Source organism: Stegostoma tigrinum, chromosome 20 (genome assembly GCF_030684315.1).
Source record: "Stegostoma tigrinum isolate sSteTig4 chromosome 20, sSteTig4.hap1, whole genome shotgun sequence".
Lineage (NCBI taxonomy): Eukaryota > Metazoa > Chordata > Chondrichthyes > Orectolobiformes > Stegostomatidae > Stegostoma > Stegostoma tigrinum.
The window spans coordinates 9,264,906-9,284,558 of NC_081373.1; the positions used below are offsets into that span (position 1 = coordinate 9,264,906).

At 45.4% G+C, this 19,653-nt stretch overlaps 1 protein-coding gene and 1 long non-coding RNA gene across 4 annotated transcripts in view; one reads left to right on the plus strand and one right to left on the minus strand.

The window, feature by feature from the left end:
* LOC132210780 (uncharacterized) overlaps positions 1 to 19,653 on the minus strand; it is a 90,870-nt gene that overhangs the window by 54,737 nt on the left and 16,480 nt on the right. For all 3 annotated transcript variants that reach the window (XR_009446959.1, XR_009446961.1, XR_009446960.1), the window contains one exon: positions 18,829 to 18,933. This is a non-coding gene — a long non-coding RNA (uncharacterized LOC132210780). The remainder of the gene's footprint in view (positions 1 to 18,828; positions 18,934 to 19,653) is intronic.
* The window catches only part of LOC125461945 (spondin-2-like), a 43,403-nt gene that overhangs the window by 2,859 nt on the left and 20,891 nt on the right, over positions 1 to 19,653 (plus strand). The window contains exon 3 of the mRNA XM_048551340.1: positions 16,548 to 17,034. Coding sequence (XP_048407297.1) covers positions 16,548 to 17,034 — 487 coding nt within the window. The remainder of the gene's footprint in view (positions 1 to 16,547; positions 17,035 to 19,653) is intronic.

Consider the following 19,653-nt stretch of genomic DNA (forward strand, 5'->3'; position numbering starts at 1 on the left):
GGCCCACATCCCTCCATTCACGTAGCTATCTCTTAAACACTGCTATTGTATCTGCTTCTACCATCTCCTCTGGATAAGAATGACTGTCTTGTAGACATAAATAAGAGAATGACAACATACAACGATATTTTTAAGGGAGTGATAGATAGATTCTTGGTTACAAAGGGGATGAAAGATTATCGAGGCTAAGCAGCAACATAGAGTTGAAGTCAAAATCAGATGAGCCCTGATCTTATTGAAAGGTGGAGCAGCCTCATAGGGATAAGTGGTCCACTTTTGTTCCTTGTTCCTCATTGATGTATGCCATTCCCTTATACCTAAGATTTCTAGAAGTCAATCTGATGATTATCTGAACGTGCAAAGACACTAACTAGGAGGAGAAGTCAACCACTCTGTCTCCCATGACTGCTCTCCTGTTCAATAAAATGGTAGCTGATATGTTTGTATTTCTAATTCCAAGTTCTGATCTATCCCAAAAACCTGGCCTACCAAGAACCTAACGATGTCTTTGTTAAAAGAACACCCATCTCCACCACATTCTGAGGCACAATTCTCCAAATTCAGGACGGCAGATTTTTTCCGAATCTAGGAGAGGTTATGTGGCCATCATCTCATTATTACCAGCAGAACATTGCTGCCACATTTCCGGCATAACAATCACACTTCAAAAATATTTCATTGGCTGTAAGATACTTTGGAAGATCCTGAGGTTGTGAATGATGTTATAGGAATGCAAGTTTATTTTCTTTTTTTTTAATCAGGATCAACAACACTTTAGATTTAGGTTTTATTGTCGTGTACTCAGGTACAGAAGTACAGTGATAATTGTATAATGTCGCCACACAGAGCATCTTCTTAGGTACCAACACAAAGTAGTAAGAGAAGCAAGAGTTAAAAAGTTAAACATAACTTCAAAGAATGGTAGAAAAGTAAAGAAATAGGTAATAGTTTACATTAAAGTCTTTTGTAGTTTAAACTAGGAAAATAAAGATATAAGTTAAAAATTCAGCAGTCTTTGATGAGTCCTCCACTTAGCTCACTCTCATGGGGAGACCTCAGCTCTCTGTTTTTGATGCCATCGCCACAGATACTGTCACTTCTGCTGGAACTACTGCCTCTCTGATCTCCCTTGGTACCTCGGGAACATGCCCAGGCAGGATCCACTCGCACACTGAGCCAAGACGCTGCCAGCAGCCACTGAGGCACTAGGCTGAGAGCCGCCATGAGGCCTGGCTGGGATCCACGTGAAGTACCAAGGGACCAGGCTGGGGCCCACCAAGAGCTGCCAAGAGACCAAGCCAGGATCCACCACGAGCTGCTGAGAGACTAAGCCAGGATCCACCGTGAGCTGCTGAGAGACCAGGCCGGGATCCACCACCAGCTGCTGAGAGACCAAGCCGGGATCCACCACGAGCTGCCAAGAGACCAAGCCTGGATCCACCGCCAGCTGCTGAGAGACCAGGCTGGGATTCAGCACGAGCTGCTTAGAGACCAGGCCAGGATCAACCACGAGCTGCTGAGAGACCAAGCTGGGATCCGCCATGAGCTGCTGAGAGACCAGGCCAGTATCCACCACGAGCTGCCGAGAGACCAAGCCGGGATCCGCCATGAGCTGCTGAGAGACCAGGCCAGTATCCACCACGAGCTGCCGAGAGACCAAGCCGGGATCCGCCATGAGCTGCTGAGAGACCAGGCCAGTATCCACCACGAGCTGCCGAGAGACCAAGCCGGGATCCGCCATGAGCTGCTGAGAGACCAGGCTGGGATCCACCGTGAGCTGCTGGGAGACCAGGCCGGGATCCACCATGAGCTGCCAAGAGACCAAGCTGGGATCCGCCATGAGCTGCTGAGAGACCAGGCCGGGATCCACCCCGAGCTGCTGAGAGACCAGGCTGGGATCCACCCCGAGCTGCTGAGAGACCAGGCCGGGATCCACCCCGAGCTGCTGAGAGAACAGGCCGGAACCCACCACGAGCTGCTAGATCAGCTGGTAGACCAGGCTGAGGCCTGTCACAGGGGAGATGAACACCAGGATGGGGAAAACACCAAAAAGAGAACGAAGCGAGAACTAATAGAAGGAGCAGAGGATCTCGGGTTGGAGCACTTTATTCTGATACCATCTTGACAGGAAAGTTATGATTCTTTCTCTCCTTTGTTTGTTAATCATTGTGGTTAATCCACTGTTAACACCTAATTAAATGAAACCAGTCATCATGTTTGACACACGATGAACGAGTGAGTGAGTGAATGAATGATTTATTGTCGTATGTAACTGGAAGATACAGTGAACAGTGTTTTGTTGTCACAATCTGGTGCCATTTTGAGTTACAATAAGCATAAAAAGAAATTACTTCATTAAGAGTTCATTTTCTTTTCAAATTGGGGTTTCAGACATGGCTTCAGGGCATCTGCAAGGTCTCTGCTAGGTGTTCTGGTCCTCAAAGCGTCCTTGCTCTGGGAACAGAAATGATGACGTGGATGCCCAAATGAGTGAAAATCCTAACTCCCTTCAAGTGTACTTTGTGTTTGTTTGATATAGAAGCATATCTTGGAGAACACGCTGCATTTACCTAAACCCAGAAAACTGGTTGAGACAGGTCAAAGTTTAGACTCATCTTTGCTGTCTTCCTCCACCCTACACTATCACCTCCGTGAGTAATAATGACCCTAGTCCAACAATACTTCCTCTTAAAAATTCTCATGCTTGTTTTCAAATTCCTCCATGGCCTCGCATCTCCCTGTCTCTCTAATGTTGACCAAGCCTCCGAGATCTTTATATGAGGGTCCTCCTCTGACCCCTTGTACATTCCCTATTTTCAACATCGGCAGCTGTGCGATCGAATACCTTCTTGTTGCTTTTTTTGACCTTGATAATCTGATCTCTCCCCAGGTGAGGAACTGGGATTTTACAAGCAGCTGCCATTCCCAAGAATCTTCTCTCTGCAATTAACCTCTAAATGACCTTCGGATATCCTGACTCAGGCTAGTTCCCCACAGGGGAAACCAAGGCCAGCATTGGGCAAATGAGATTAAATTAGATTTGTTTATCAGCTTTTAAGTATCACAATTACGGTCTAAAACTCCAAACTGCCACCCTGTGATGCTGCTACAGCATTAATAAAACCTTAGCAGCAAAATGTTAAAGAGTATGACGCAAAAGTGGTTGAAACAGACAGGAAGGGTCATAGGCTTTATAAATGGAGGTACAAGAATACTGAAGCAAGAAATTTGGATTAATGTTATTGAAGTTCATTATCTACGTGTTTAATTTATTAATTATATTATTTGTTCATCCCTAAATAGAATTTTGTGTCCAATTATGGACTTCACATTTCAGGAAGAATGCAAAATAACATTTACAAAAATGGTTTCAGAGATGAGGACTTCAACTGACAGATGGATTGGAGAAACTAGTGTCATTCTTTTTAAGGAAGAGAAGGTAGGGAGGACATTTGAACAGGGTATTCAAAATCATGAGCTGTGTAGACAGAATAAATAGAGAGAAATTGTTTCTGTTGGTGGAAATGTTGAGAAACAGACAATCACCCATTTGAGGTTAATTCTGCAGTACGAGGAGGGGAAAGTGAAATAGTTCTCCTCATAGAGAGGTTAGGTTAGGATTTGAAAAATACAGCTTGAAACCATGACAGAGATGGTTTCAAGTGGACCTTTAAAAGAGCATTAGACAACCAACTGAAAAAAGCTACAGGGAAAGGATTTGGGATGTAGAACAGCAGAGTTGTTTTTGCAGGGAGCCGGCAGAGCACAATGGGCTGAATGGCTTCCTTTCAGTGCTTAAATCATTCCATAATTCTCTAGTTCATTCTTATTCTTCACCGTGACTTGAGAATAATGGACAAGGCAAGCATTTTCTGCCCATCCCTAAACATCCCTGTGAATACGGTGGTGACTCAACTTCTTGAAATGTTGTAGTCCATGCGGTGTAGGTACACCCACAGCTTTGATGGCCCAACATTTTGACCCGGGGCAGTGAAAGAATGGCAAAAGTGTTGGAAACTGATGGTGTGTGGCTTGGAGAAATCTTGCAGTTATGCATCTGCTGTCTGTGTCCTCCTTAATGGTAGGGGCTGCAGTTAGCCTGGATGGCTGGTTTGCAATGCAGAACAACAGTAACTGCACAAGTTCAGTTAATGAACTGGCTGAGGTTACCATGCAGGACTCTCCTTCTCAACATCTCCTCCTCACCTGATATGTGGTGACCCTCAGGTTAAACTACTACCTGTTATCTCTCTCAAATTGGAGAGTAGGGCTATGAGGACATTATTTTTGAGATTGCAGGTTTGGAAAGTGATGCTAAAGGAACTGCAGTAAGTTACTGCAGTGTATCATTATATGACTGCTGCCATTACTTGTCTATGGTGGTGGGAGTAAATGTTTAGGTCGGTGAATGGGGCTTGAGCCAGTATTTAGCTTGAATGCTATTGAGCATCATTAGTGTATTTGGGGCTATACTCATCCAGAAAAGGCAGGAATATTTCATTACACCCCTAGGTTCTTTTGAAATATAAAAGGTGAGTTATTCACCTCAGATTTCACAATATTTGTACGGCTCGTCCATTGAATTTCTGTTGGTAGTGAGAGAAACTCAGTGATGGTAAGACCATTAGACATAGGATCAGACCTAGGACTCAATCCACTGATTCTGCTCTGCCAAATGTCATTGAATGCCAAGGAAAGATCTTCTTTTGTTGGAGATGCTTACTGACAGACATGTATGTGGCATGAAAATGCCCCATGCCATTTATTAGCTACAATGTTGTCCAAGCCTTGCTTTGTATGGACATACATTGCTTTAGTATCTGAGAAGTTGATCATCATATTGAATGTTAAATCTTCCTAATAGCACAAATGTGGAATTGATGTTTTACTTGATCGATAAACACAGAATCCAATTTTCCTAGCCTAACAATTTGAGTAGGGGAGGAACTGTAAGTTTAGTTTCTCTGGTGTGGCTGTCAGCCATGTTGAATGTTTTACACTTTCTACAAACAAGGAGATAAAATTTTTTTTTACCTTCACTGGCATGTTTGAAATGTCAGAAAAATGTGCCAATTTAGCAAAAGTCAAAAGACAATGAACTCCATAGATGCACTGTGTCTGCATTTTCTCATGAGCCTGCAGTGGAATTAAGAAGGGTATTTATGAGATGAATGACCTGGTTCAAAGGTTGTGGTTTTATCATAAGATTGAGGTGAGGTCACATAACTCATGAGTACTTAGCACAAACATCATCTGATAAGAAGCTTCAAGTCAACTGTGGTCTTGTTCTTATCCCTGATATTTTTCTGTTATTCAAGGTAAGAAATATGTCAATGTTTGAAGTGAACACTTCCCACATTTTGCAGCTGGGATCACTAGTAAGCTTATTTTTGTCACAAATTTGACATGGTTTTGACCAGCACTTGACATGCACACAAAGGTAAATTTTATCAGGTTTGGTGCCAGCGATAGGGGCTCACATGTAGTCAGTAAAGTTCCAGCTGGTTGGAAACTTACATGAAGTGTGCAGGGCTCAAATGGCAGCCTACCGCCATGCTATCTTTAGTTGTTAATGCATTCATTTTTAATTTCTCAGAAACCTGTGGATAATAAAACAGAGAATCTCAATGCAGTTCCCTGTAAATTTCACTGTCCTAGGTCATCTCCATACTTAGCTATCTATATTGGGCAAACAGTACTAATGATTTACTTGGCCCATTAGTATAGGCACTACTAAATGAAACATTGCTACGTTGTGCAGTTCAATGTTTGCTGGCTTACTTTTTCAGGCCAATGCAAAATTTCTTTTGTATTTGTGCCCAACTAACATCTCACTTTACAACATAAACAGGAAGATATTCAAAGCAGAGGGAGACAGAAAAACAGGAAGATATAGATAGAACCACAAATGTTGCAGAAGAGGCTTGCCTGACAGTATATTAAATACATCAGCCAACAGAAACTGCCAAAAGTCTCCCTTACCAGTTCAGAAGGGGAACAGTCAGAAAGTGGGGACTTTGGGGATCAACAATAAGTTAATGTGTTCAGGCCAACCTCTACTTCAACAAACTTGCATTTGTATAGCATCCTTAACATGCTAAAACACTTCCCAGACTGCTATCAAATGAAATTCAACTCTGAACCACATTAGGAGATATTAGGCAGCTATTAAAAAGGTATGTTGTTGTAAGAAGAGAGGGTGGGACAGGTTGAGTGGTTTAGCAAGGCAATGCAGAGCTTCTGATATTTTTGCAATTCCCGCTTAGGTTTTAAGCTCTGTAACTGCCTCCCTAAATCTGCTTACAGTCATGCTGGTTGAGGAATAAATCTTGGCTGGAAGTCAAGGGCAGCCAGTTCTTCTTTGAAATAATGCCTTTGGCATCTCCTGCATCAAGCTGAGACAGCAGGCAGGGCTTTCGTTTAAATTCTCATCCAAAAGATGGCACTTCCTCAGAACTGCACTGAAGGGTCTGCCTGCATTCTGTACGCAAGTCTGTGGACCAAGATTGAATCTGTAACCTTCTGACTCAGAGGCGAGTCACAGTTACTGATCTAGGCAAGTTTTTAACCTTAAAAATGTGGTTACAGTCATAGAAAGAAAACTATGCTTAAATAGCCTCAGCTCACACACTCAGGACATCCCAAACAGCTTTATAGTGAATAAAGTACTTTTAATTATCTTCACTGTTATGATGTAGAAAATGCTGTACAGTTTACATAATATTCTTTCGGTTATCACTTTGTATGAACCTCAAATAGTGTCATAGAGTTATACAGCACAGAAACAGACCCTTTGGCCCAACTCATCCTTGCTGACCAGATATCCTGAACAGATCTATTTCCGAGAAAGTGGGAACTGCAGATTCTGGAGAATCTGAGATTAGGTCAGCTTTCCTGCTCCTCTGATGCTGCTTGGCCTGCTGTGTTCATCCAGCTCTACACCTTGTTATCTCAGATCTATTTCCATTTGTCAGCATTTGGCACATTGAGAGAAAGAGGGAGGGAGACAGAGGGACAGAGAGAGAGAGAGAGAGAGAGAGAGAGAAATCTGCACAGATATTTACCATTTCTACTAATTTCTTCTAATCTTCAACATCAATCAAATATCAGAATAAATAGGAATCAGAATTATCAAGATCTGACATGAAATTAGCCAACTGCCAAACACCAGTCCCTTTAAACTGTCCCATTTATACTGTTATCCAGGCCAGGTTTTTCTATTGACTGTTCTCACTTGTCCAGAGGTTTCTCGAATTCTGTTTTATTTTAATGAAAAAAAGGAAAGTTAGCCAGTTAATCTCCTCATCTCCTTTGAAATTCAGACATAAATACTGATGTCAAGCCCAGTCAATCAGAACCGTGCATTCCAAGTATCAGACATGAATCTTATTTTTACTTTTAAGATTACATATTTTGATAGTAGTCATGCATGCCCAACAGTGACATTCCACTAAGAGGATAAAGGCATGATGGAACCTCTACTGACATTGTGGTTGTCAAGAGCAAATGAAAACATGTTACCTTAAAACCACACAACGCTTGCATTTATTATAATATTCAAAATTTCACAAAATTATTCTTCCATGGAGTGCAAACAGAACAGTATCATCCCCCAATGTGCATGAAAATCAATGGCCAATTTAGTTGCTTTAGTGGTGTTGGTTACCTGAGGAACAATTGGCCAAGATACACAGAAACCACAGCTTCAGTGCCATAAAATTCTTTATAAATATGAGGTTATCCACTTTGGTAGCAAAAACAGAAAGTCAGATTATTATCTGAATGGCGACAGATTGGGAGAAGGGGAGATGCAACAAGACTTGGTGTCCTTGAACAAGTTGCTGAGGGTAAGCGTGCAGGAGTAGCAGACGACCAAAAAGGCAAATGTACATTGGGTTCATAACGAGAGGATTTGAGTACATGAACATAGATGTTTTGCTGCAATTGTACAGGTCCTTTGTGAAACCACACTTGGAGTGTTATATGCAGTCTTGGTCTCCTTAACAGAGGAAGGATGTTCTGGCTATGGGGGAAGTGTAACAAAGGTTTACCAGACTGATCAGAGTCCTATAGTCACAGAGTCCTACAGCATGGAAACAGGCCCTTTGGCCCAAACTGGTCCATGCCGTCCAAAACATCCATCCACACTAACCCCATTTCCCCGCACATGGCCCATTTCTTTTTACATCTTTCCTATCCATGTGTTCACCCAAATACCTTTGAAATGTCGTTAATGTACCCACTTTCACCACTTCAGCTGGCAGCTCATTCCACATGTGTACCACCCTCTGTGTAAAAAAAGTTGCCCCTCAGTTTCCCATGTGTTCTTTCTCTTATACCTTAAACTGATGTCCTCAATTCATGGGATGGAAGGATTGCCATATGAAACAGAGACTGGTTAGGTTAGGACTATATTTACTGGAGTTTAGAAGAATGAACAAGGATCTCAAAGAAACCTATAACATTTTAACAGGATTAAATGCAGGAAGGACATCTTTGATTACTGGGAAACCCAGAACCAGGGGTCACAGTCTAAGGATGTAGGGTAGGCCATTTGAGACTGAGATGAGGAGAAATATCATCATCCAGAGGGCGGTGAGCCTTTGGAATTCTCTGTCACAGAAAGTGATTGAAGTCAAAACATTGAACATTTTCAGGAAGAAGTTATATGTAGTTTTTAAGGGTTAAATGAATCTCACAGTACAGGGAGAAAATGGAACAGAGGACTGAATTCGATGATAAGCCATGATCATACTGAATGGCAGACCAGGCTTCGAAGGGCTGAATGGCCTACTCCTGCTCTTATTTTCTATGTTTCTATGTTTTCTACCTCTCTTAAAGTGGAATAGAACCCCCCCCCCCCAAATGAATGGTGGAACAGGCTCAACAAGCTTACTTGCCTACTTCTGCTAATACAGCCATAGAAGAGGCCCTTCAGCCCATCGAGTCTGCACAAACATAAACAACACACACACATAGACACACAGACACACATGCACGCGCACACACACAGAGATAAACACACAGAAAAACACACACACACACACACTCAGATACACCCACATGCACACACACGCGTGCACACACACACATGCCTACACTCACACAGACACACACACAGACACACATGCACACGCACACAGATAAACAGACACACACACACACACACACACACACACACACACACACACACGCCAGCACTCACACAGACACAGACACACAGTGTTACAGTAAATCACCAATGGCACCCACCCAACATGGCAACCAGGTGAACTGATCCACTTTTAGATCCAGATAGGACAGGTGTTGGCTGGGGCGGGGTTAAGGAGCAGGAACAATTGGCAATAGGCTGGAGGGTTTTTGTACGGCCCTGAGGAGAATTCATGCTATTTCTGATCCCACAGAAACTCTAAATGTTTTTCATGAGGTAATAAGGAAGGTTAATGAGGGTAATGCAGTTAATAATTTTTTTGTGGACTTTCAAAGGCATTTGATGAAATACCATATAATAAGCTTGCATCAAAGATGAAGCCCATGGAATAAAATGGGCAGTGGCAGCAAGGACATTAGGATGGCAGAATGACAGAAAACAGAGTCGCAATGAACTGTTGTTTGTTAGACTGGAACGGGGTTACATAGTGGAGTTCCCTAGTGGTCAGTATTAGGATCACTGCTCTTTTTGATTTATATCAATAACATAAACTTGGATGTATAGGATAGAATTGTGGAATTTTTAGATAACACAAGGCTTGCAAGTATTGTGAAAGGCTTCAAGAGAACGCAAGCAGACTGGTGGAATGCACATCCTCACAGAAGATGAAATGTAACAATGAGAATGTGCAGTCTTACATTTTGGTAGGAAGAATGAAGAAACACCAAATAAAGGGAGCACTTCTAAAGCAGGTGCAGAATCAGAGGGTCCGGTGGGTGGTATATGCATTCAATCCACACATTGCAAAGCAACTACACTCCAGAAATACACTGAAATATCTAGTGGCCATGAGAATAAGTGGAATTTTTTTTCTTTTTCTCAATCTGTATTCTCGAAGCATTTGAAGGTGGCGCAGCAGATTGAGAAAATGTTTAAAGAGGTATAAAGATTCTGGGGCTTTAGAAATAAAGACATGGAATAAAAGCAAAGAAGAACTTTTAAGAAACTCTGACTCAGCCTCAATTGGAGTACTGTGGGCAGTTCTGGGCAATGCTTTTTAGGAAGGCTTCAGGGCAAAAGTTAGGAGACTGGCTTCAGGGAGGTAAGACTTTGGTTACAAAGATAGATTACAGGAGCAAGGGCTATTCTCCTTCAGGAGGTTAAGGGGAGCTTTGATAGAGCTGGTAAAATGAAGAAGCTCTAGACAGAAAGACAAAAGCTGTTATACTTGGTAGAAGGGTCAAAAACATTGATATAAAACAAAAGACCGAAGAATTAATGGCGACACACATTAAAACTCTTCACACAGAAAGTGGATAGGATCAGTAATGCGCTGCCTAAGAAAATAGTGGGGATTGATATAATCAGGGCTTTTGAAAGCAATTGAATAAGCACCTGCAAGGACAGATTGTAGAGTAGCACAGAGAATACAGGAGATCAGAGAGAATGAGTAACTGAGTTGGTCTTACAAAGAAATGGTTCAAACTTAACAGGCTGTGCTGTAACAATTCAATGATTCTGTATGATAATCCCAAAAGGAGACCTAGTCAAGATACTTTAAAAAATATGATGAGCAAATAGGGAAAAACTTCTTCACCTTGATTGTGATGAGTGGCTTAGATAGATTGGAAGATGATGAGAGGCATAAATAGAGTGAAGGGTGATGAGGGCGTAGCCAGAGACTTTCTCCCAGGGTGAAAATATTTTAAAGTGAGCGGAGGAAGGTTATCGGGAGAGGTCAGAGCTAGGTTCTTTACACAGAGTGCGGTGGGTGTGTGGAATGTGCTGCCAGGGGTGGTAATAGAGTCAGATACATTAGGGACATTTAAGTCACTCTTGGATAGGCACATGGTTGATAGTAAAATGTAAAGGTGTGCAGAGTAGTTTGATCTTAGATTAGGATCATAGGTCAGCACAACATCGTGGGCCGAAGGGCCTGCACTGTGCTGTACTGTTATATGTTCTATGTTGATTGTGTTGGTCAGTAAGCAGCAGTCATAAGTTTTAAATTATTGGTAAATTATGAAAAATGAGGAAATTTTTTTGCAGCTAACACCCTACCCCGGCCGTGGGTAGTTAATATATGATAACATGGTAGAATAGGATTCCATAGGAATTTTCAAAAGGTATTGAGAGATATTCAAAGTGGGTTAGTTTGCAGGATTATGGTGGGAGGTGAATGATAAAATGGACAGTTTTTTCAAAGAGTTGACACTGCCGTGATGAGCTAAACAGCTCCTTCAATTCTTTTATAAATTCTAGTCATGAATCCTGATTCCTCGCTTTAAATTATGCAATACCAATAGCACTTCACATTGTAAGTTACTATCAATAGTGAGATGGGCCATACTATTAACAGCCATCCCACTGTCTCAAGCAGTGGTTCCGATAACTATCAGAGATAATGGGAACTGCAGATGCTGGAGATTCCAAGATAATAAAATGTGAGGCTGGATGAACACAGCAGGCCAAGCAGCATCTCAGGAGCACAAAAGCTGACGTTTCGGGCCTAGACCCTTCATCAGAGAGGGGGATGGGGGGAGGGAACTGGAATAAATAGGGAGAGAGGGGGAGGCGGACCGAAGATGGAGAGCAAAGAAGATAGGTGGAGAGGGTGTAGGTGGGGAGGTAGGGAGGGGATAGGTCAGTCCAGGGAAGACGGACAGGTCAAGGAGGTGGGATGAGGTTAGTAGGTAGCTGGGGGTGCGGCTGGGGGTGGGAGGAAGGGATGGGTGAGAGGAAGAACCGGTTAGGGAGGCAGAGACAGGTTGGACTGGTTTTGGGATGCAGTGGGTGGGGGGGAAGAGCTGGGCTGGTTGTGTGGTGCAGTGGGGGGAGGGGATGAACTGGGCTGGTTTAGGGATGCAGTGGGGGAAGGGGAGATTTTGAAACTGGTGAAGTCCACATTGATACCATATGGCTGCAGGGTTCCCAGGCGGAATATGAGTTGCTGTTCCTGCAACCTTCGGGTGGCATCATTGTGGCAGTGCAGGAGGCCCATGATGGACATGTCATCAAGAGAATGGGAGGGGGAGTGGAAATGGTTTGCGACTGGGAGGTGCAGATGTTTGTTGCGAACTGAGCGGAGGTGTTCTGCAAAGCGGTCCCCAAGCCTCCGCTTGGTTTCCCCAATGTAGAGAAAGCCGCACCGGGTACAGTGGATGCAGTATACCACATTGGCAGATGTGCAGGTGAACCTCTGCTTAATGTGGAATGTCATCTTGGGGCCTGGGATGGGGGTGAGGGAGGAGGTGTGGGGACAAGTGTAGCATTTCCTGCGGTTGCAGGGGAAGGTGCCGGGTGTGGTGGGGTTGGAGGGCAGTGTGGAGCGAACAAGGGAGTCACGGAGAGAGTGGTCTCTCCGGAAAGCAGACAGGGGTGGGGATGGAAAAATGTCTTGGGTGGTGGGGTCGGATTGTAAATGGCGGAAGTGTCGGAGGATAATGCGTTGTATCCGGAGGTTGGTAGGGTGGTGTGTGAGAACGAGGGGGATCCTCTTGGGGCGGTTGTGGCGGGGGCGGGGTGTGAGGGATGTGTCGCGGGAAATGCGGGAGACGCGGTCAAGGGCGTTCTCAATCACCGTGGGGGGGAAGTTGCGGTCCTTAAAGAACTTGGACATCTGGGATGTGCGGGAGTGGAATGTCTTATCGTGGGAGCAGATGCGGCGGAGGCGGAGGAATTGGGAATAGGGGATGGAGTTTTTGCAGGAGGGTGGGTGGGAGGAGGTGTATTCTAGGTAGCTGTGGGAGTCGGTGGGCTTGAAATGGACATCAGTTACAAGCTGGTTGCCTGAGATGGAGACTGAGAGGTCCAGGAAGGTGAGGGATGTGCTGGAGATGGCCCAGGTGAACTGAAGGTTGGGGTGGAAGGTGTTGGTGAAGTGGATGAACTGTTCGAGCTCCTCTGGGGAGCAAGAGGCGGCGCCGATACAGTCATCAATGTACCGGAGGAAGAGGTGGGGTTTGGGGCCTGTGTAGGTGCGGAAGATGGACTGTTCCACGTAACCTACAAAGAGGCAGGCATAGCTGGGGCCCATGCGGGTGCCCATGGCCACCCCCTTAGTCTGTAGGAAGTGGGAGGAGTCAAAAGAGAAGTTGTTGAGTGTGAGGACGAGTTCCGCTAGGCGGATGAGAGTGTCGGTGGAGGGGGCCTGGTCGGGCCTGCGGGACAGGAAGAAGCGGAGGGCCTTGAGGCCATCTCCATGCGGAATGCAGGTGTACAGGGACTGGACGTCCATGGTGAATATGAGGTGTTGGGGGCCAGGGAATTGGAAGTCCTGGAGGAGGTGGAGGGCGTGGGTGGTGTCACGGACATAGGTGGGGAGTTCCTGGACCAAAGGGGAGAAAATGGAGTCCAGATAGGTGGAGATGAGTTCGGTGGGGCAGGAGCAGGCTGAGACGATGGGTCGACCAGGGCAGGCAGGTTTGTGGATTTTGGGAAGGAGATAGAAACGGGCCGTGCGGGGTTGGGGAACAATGAGGTTGGAGGCTGTGGGTGGGAGGTCCCCTGAGGTGATGAGGTCATGAATGGTGTTGGAGATGATGGTTTGGTGCTCGGGTGTGGGGTCATGATCGAGGAGGCGGTAGGAGGTGGTGTCGGAGAGTTGGCGTCTGGCCTCGGCGATGTAGAGGTCAGTGCTCCATACTACCACTGCGCCACCCTTGTCTGCGGGTTTGATGGTGAGGTTGGGGTTGGAGCGGAGGGAGCGGAGGGCTGCCCGTTCTGCGGGGGAGAGGTTGGAGTGGGTGAGAGGGGTGGAGAGGTTGAGGCGGTTAATGTCTCGACGGCAGTTGGAGATGAAGAGGTCGAGGGAGGGTAGGAGGCCTGGGGGTGGTGTCCAGGAGGAGGACTTGTGTTGGAAGCGGGTGAAGGGGTCAGTGGAAGGAGGGTTGGGTTCCCGGTTGAAGAAGTAGGCATGGAGGCGAAGACGGCGGAAAAACTGCTCTATGTCCGACCGTGACTGGTATTCGTTGATGTGTGGTTGTAGGGGGACAAAGGGGGACTGTATCGGCGCCGCCTCTTGCTCCCCAGAGGAGCTCGAACAGTTCATCCACTTCACCAACACCTTCCACCCCAACCTTCAGTTCACCTGGGCCATCTCCAGCACATCCCTCACCTTCCTGGACCTCTCAGTCTCCATCTCAGGCAACCAGCTTGTAACTGATGTCCATTTCAAGCCCACCGACTCCCACAGCTACCTAGAATACACCTCCTCCCACCCACCCTCCTGCAAAAACTCCATCCCCTATTCCCAATTCCTCCGCCTCCGCCGCATCTGCTCCCACGATAAGACATTCCACTCCCGCACATCCCAGATGTCCAAGTTCTTTAAGGACCGCAACTTCCCCCCCACGGTGATTGAGAACGCCCTTGACCGCGTCTCCCGCATTTCCCGCGACACATCCCTCACACCCCGCCCCCGCCACAACCGCCCCAAGAGGATCCCCCTCGTTCTCACACACCACCCTACCAACCTCCGGATACAACGCATTATCCTCCGACACTTCCGCCATTTACAATCCGACCCCACCACCCAAGACATTTTTCCATCCCCACCCCTGTCTGCTTTCCGGAGAGACCACTCTCTCCGTGACTCCCTTGTTCGCTCCACACTGCCCTCCAACCCCACCACACCCGGCACCTTCCCCTGCAACCGCAGGAAATGCTACACTTGTCCCCACACCTCCTCCCTCACCCCCATCCCAGGCCCCAAGATGACATTCCACATTAAGCAGAGGTTCACCTGCACATCTGCCAATGTGGTATACTGCATCCACTGTACCCGGTGCGGCTTTCTCTACATTGGGGAAACCAAGCGGAGGCTTGGGGACCGCTTTGCAGAACACCTCCGCTCAGTTCGCAACAAACATCTGCACCTCCCAGTCGCAAACCATTTCCACTCCCCCTCCCATTCTCTTGATGACATGTCCATCATGGGCCTCCTGCACTGCCACAATGATGCCACCCGAAGGTTGCAGGAACAGCAACTCATATTCCGCCTGGGAACCCTGCAGCCATATGGTATCAATGTGGACTTCACCAGTTTCAAAATCTCCCCTTCCCCCACTGCATCCCTAAACCAGCCCAGTTCATCCCCTCCCCCCACTGCACCACACAACCAGCCCAGCTCTTCCCCCCCACCCACTGCATCCCAAAACCAGTCCAACCTGTCTCTGCCTCCCTAACCGGTTCTTCCTCTCACCCATCCCTTCCTCCCACCCCCAGCCGCACCCCCAGCTACCTACTAACCTCATCCCACCTCCTTGACCTGTCCGTCTTCCCTGGACTGACCTATCCCCTCCCTACCTCCCCACCTACACCCTCTCCACCTATCTTCTTTGCTCTCCATCTTCGGTCCGCCTCCCCCTCTCTCCCTATTTATTCCAGTTCCCTCCCCCCATCCCCCTCTCTGATGAAGGGTCTAGGCCCGAAACGTCAGCTTTTGTGCTCCTGAGATGCTGCTTGGCCTGCTGTGTTCATCCAGCCTCACATTTTATTGTTCCGATAACTATGTTCATTTAGCAATCTGGTACTGTAAATTTTAAAAAAAGCTTGTGAAAGAAGTGGGTAGAAAAGATTACATGGAAAGGCTGGGGAAGTTTGACTGGACTGGGCTGGCTTTGTTTGAAGACCTGACATTGGCATAGGCGCAATGAGCTGAACAGCTTCCTGTGATGTATTTTGTTTATGGCGGTAAATTCAAACTGACCCCACAGTCAGGAAACCTCAAATTTCAAGTAGATTGTTAGTTTTATAACTTCGTCCATTCCATTAAAGCCAATGATAAAACCCAAGACAGTGAAATAGGCAACTCTCTACAATCATAGAATCCCTACAGGGTGGAAGCTGGCCTATTGGCCCAACAGGTCCACACTGACCCTTAGAGCATCCCACCCAGACCCTTCCCTGTATAACCCACCTGATCTACACATCCCTGGATACTATGGCCAATTTAGCATGGCCAATCCACCTAGCCTGCACGTCTTTGGACAGTAGGAAGAAACCCACACAGACACGGGGAGAATGTGCAAACTCCACACAAACAGTTGCCCAAGGGTGGAATCGAGCCTGGGTCCCTGGAAGTCTGATGCAGCAAGGCTAACCACTGAGCCACTATACCACCCAGGCTTTTTGTGATAAGATGGAGGAAAACAGGAAGGGCACAGGAGAAGGTCAGACAACTGTAATGTATACAAATTTGTTGTTAGTGACTCAGCAAGCCCTATTGGGCTCTGCCAATTTTGTTTTTATTTTGGTGGAATTTAATCCCAAGGAATTTTCCATAATGTTGGGTTGAGATTCTTCAGTTCTTTACCCTTGCAAGTCAGGTTTTTTCTTTCTAGGTTTTGAATTTATACAATTCTGAAGATCTGATGATTTTCACTTTGTTGTCCAGGTATCGTTTCTAGTGCGTATAATTCCCAGTCCAGATTGGTTTCTTGGAGCTAACGGCATCAACCTATGTGAGAATAATAATTGGAAAGAATCCTACAACTTGGATCTATTTCCTTGGGATGCTGGGACAGACAGCGGATTTACATTCTCATCTCCAAACTTCGCCACCAACCCTCAGGAGACTATATCGCAAATAACCGCAAAACATCCATCCCATCCTGCCAATTCTTTCTACTACCCACGTCTGGAAACATTGCCCAGAATGGGCCACTCAGAGTTCGTTCTGCTTCCCACAGTATTACCCAGTCAGGCACCGGACAAAGGGCTTGAGCAAATAGAACCAACCCCAGGAACAACACAAAACTGGACAGAACTTCCACAAATCAACTGGACATACACTGAGGGTGGGACAATGGTGGAAGTTGGACTCAAGGCTGAGGATGTCGTCAATGATGTGCTTGAAAAGCCATTGGGAAAGGAGCCTAGAAGTAGGTACAACATATGTAGAAAGAGTAAACTGGTATTCATGGACAACGCTGAAGGTGTATAAGAGTAGGGAGGTCTTACCATGGCTGTACAAGGTGCTGTTCCGATGAGACCACATCTGGAGTATTGTGAGTAGCTCTGGTCACCTTATTTCAGAAAATACATTATTCTATTGGAGGCAGTTCACGGAAAGGTTAATTAGGATCCATCCCGGGATGGAAGAATTTTGTTATAAGCAAAGGCTAAACTGCTGTTTGAAATTCTATTCATTGCGGTTTAGAAGAATGAGAGGTAATCTCATTGAAACATTTGGTATTCTTAAGGGACATGACAGGGTAAATGCTGAGAAGATGTTTCTCCTCAGGAGAGTTTAGGACCAGAGGACATAGTCTCAGAATTAAGTGACACCAATGTAAGATTGAGATGAGGTTGTGGGTCTTTGGAACGCCTTGTTATAGAGGGCTGTGGGGGCAGAGTCCCGGTATATATTTAAAGCTGAGGTAGATGGATTCTTGATCAGTCAGGGATTCAAGGGTTATGGAGAAAATGCAGGAAAGTAAACGCATAGAATGTCAGATCAGCCATGATCCTATTGAATGGTGAAGCAGGCTTGAGGGGCTGAATGACCTACTGCTGTTTCTATTTCTTATGGTATACGTCCATTAACTGATGAGTTGATGGCCTAGCAGTATTATTTCTGGACTATTAATCCAGATACCCAGGTCCATTCTGTGGGATCAGGGTTCAAATCCCACCATGGTAAGTGATGGAATTTGAGTTCAATAAACATCTGGGATTAAGAGTCTAATGATGACATTGATTTAAGGAAAACCCATCTGGTTCACTCATACCTTTTAGAGAAGGAAACTTGTCCTTTCCTGGTCTGGTCTACATGTGACTCCAGACCCACAATATGATTCTTAACTGTCCTTTGGACAATTAGGGATGGGCTATTAGAGCTGGCTGGGCCAGTGAGGCCCATGTTCTGTAAATATTTTTTATATATTAAGGAGACAGATCACACCCTTCTCTGTTTGATTAGATCCTAGCCTATCTGCTTCTCAACTCCATTGATCCACCTTACCATTATCTTCCTTGGTATCCTTAACCAAACAAAAGTCTATCACAGTCTGGAATGTTTCATATCTCAGGAGCCAGGGCCTTTTCTGGGATGGATGGAGTGGGCAGAAGTCATGTGCAGAGAGAATCACAAGATTCATGCTCCCCTCTGCGAAAAGATTTCTTCCTGATTTTGCTCCAGAACAGCCTGGTTCTAATTTAAAGATTACTCCTCCTTATTCTTAATCTACCTCATCAGGGTAAATAGTTTCTCCAAATCTACCATGTTGGATTCATTGAATATTTCAACTACATCAATCAGACCACCCGGTCAATTTGAAACTGTAAGATAAATTGATGCAATCAGTCCTTATAATTTACCCTCAATGCCTCTGAAGGACTTCAATTTTCACTATTCCTTGGATCTTTCCCTGCTGTTAGTCTGCTGGATTTTGCCACACTCCTAGGGAAGTGATGAAGTAGGAGCAGCTCCAAGGAATTCCCTGGCGAAACTGTTTTGTGCTGTGAGTCAACTCATAACTTTTCATTTATTTTATTCTCCGGAGGTGGTTTAAGGCACCCCTGGTGCAAATCCTACCCACTGGGATCACAAATTGGAAATGCAGACACAGGATTCCTAAAATTTTCTTAGTTAAGTTATGAATCAGGAGGGTCAACAGTTAAGATTATTCTATTGACTATGAGAGCACATAGGCCTTGATTTTGGGACTCCTTACCTCCTTTTCTCAGACCATTGACTACAAGAGTTGGGCCATCATGTTGCAGTTGTACAGGATGTTGGTGAGGCCACTTCTGGAGTGCTGTGTCCAGTTCTGGTCACCCTGTTAGAGGAAGGGTATTGTTAGTAATTATTTACCAAAATTCACTGGACTCTGGGGTGGTTCCCAAAATTGGCAAACAGCCAATGCGACGCCATTGTTTAAAAAAGAAAGTAGACAAAAAGCAGGTAACTATAGGCCAGTGAGCTTAACTTCGGTCGTGGGGAAAATGCTTGAACCTATCATTAAGGAAGAAATAGCAAGACATTGGATATAAATTGTCCCACAGTAAACACCCAGCATGGGTTCATGAAGGGTAGGTCATGTTTAACCAATTTGGTGGAATTCTTTGAGGACATTACTTGCATGGTGGACAATGGGGAATCTGTGAATGTGGTGTATCTGGAATTCCAGAAGGCATTTGACAAGGTGCCACACCAAAGGCTGCTACATAAGATAAAGTTGCACGGTATTACAAGTAATGTATTGGCAGGGATGGAGGATTGGTTGACCAGTAGAAAGCAAAGAGTAGGGGTCAATGGGTGTTTATTTGGTTGGCGGACAGTGGCTAGTGGTGTGCCTCAGGGATCAGTGTTGGGACCAGAATTGTTCATAATTTACACAAATGATTTGGAATTGGGGACTAAATGTGGTGTGTCAAAATTTGCAGATGACACTAAAGGTGAGTGGTAGAGCAAAGCGTGCAGAAGACACTAAAAGTCTGCAGAGGGATATAGATAGTCTAAGTGAGTGAGCAAAGGTCTGGCAGATGGAGTACAATGT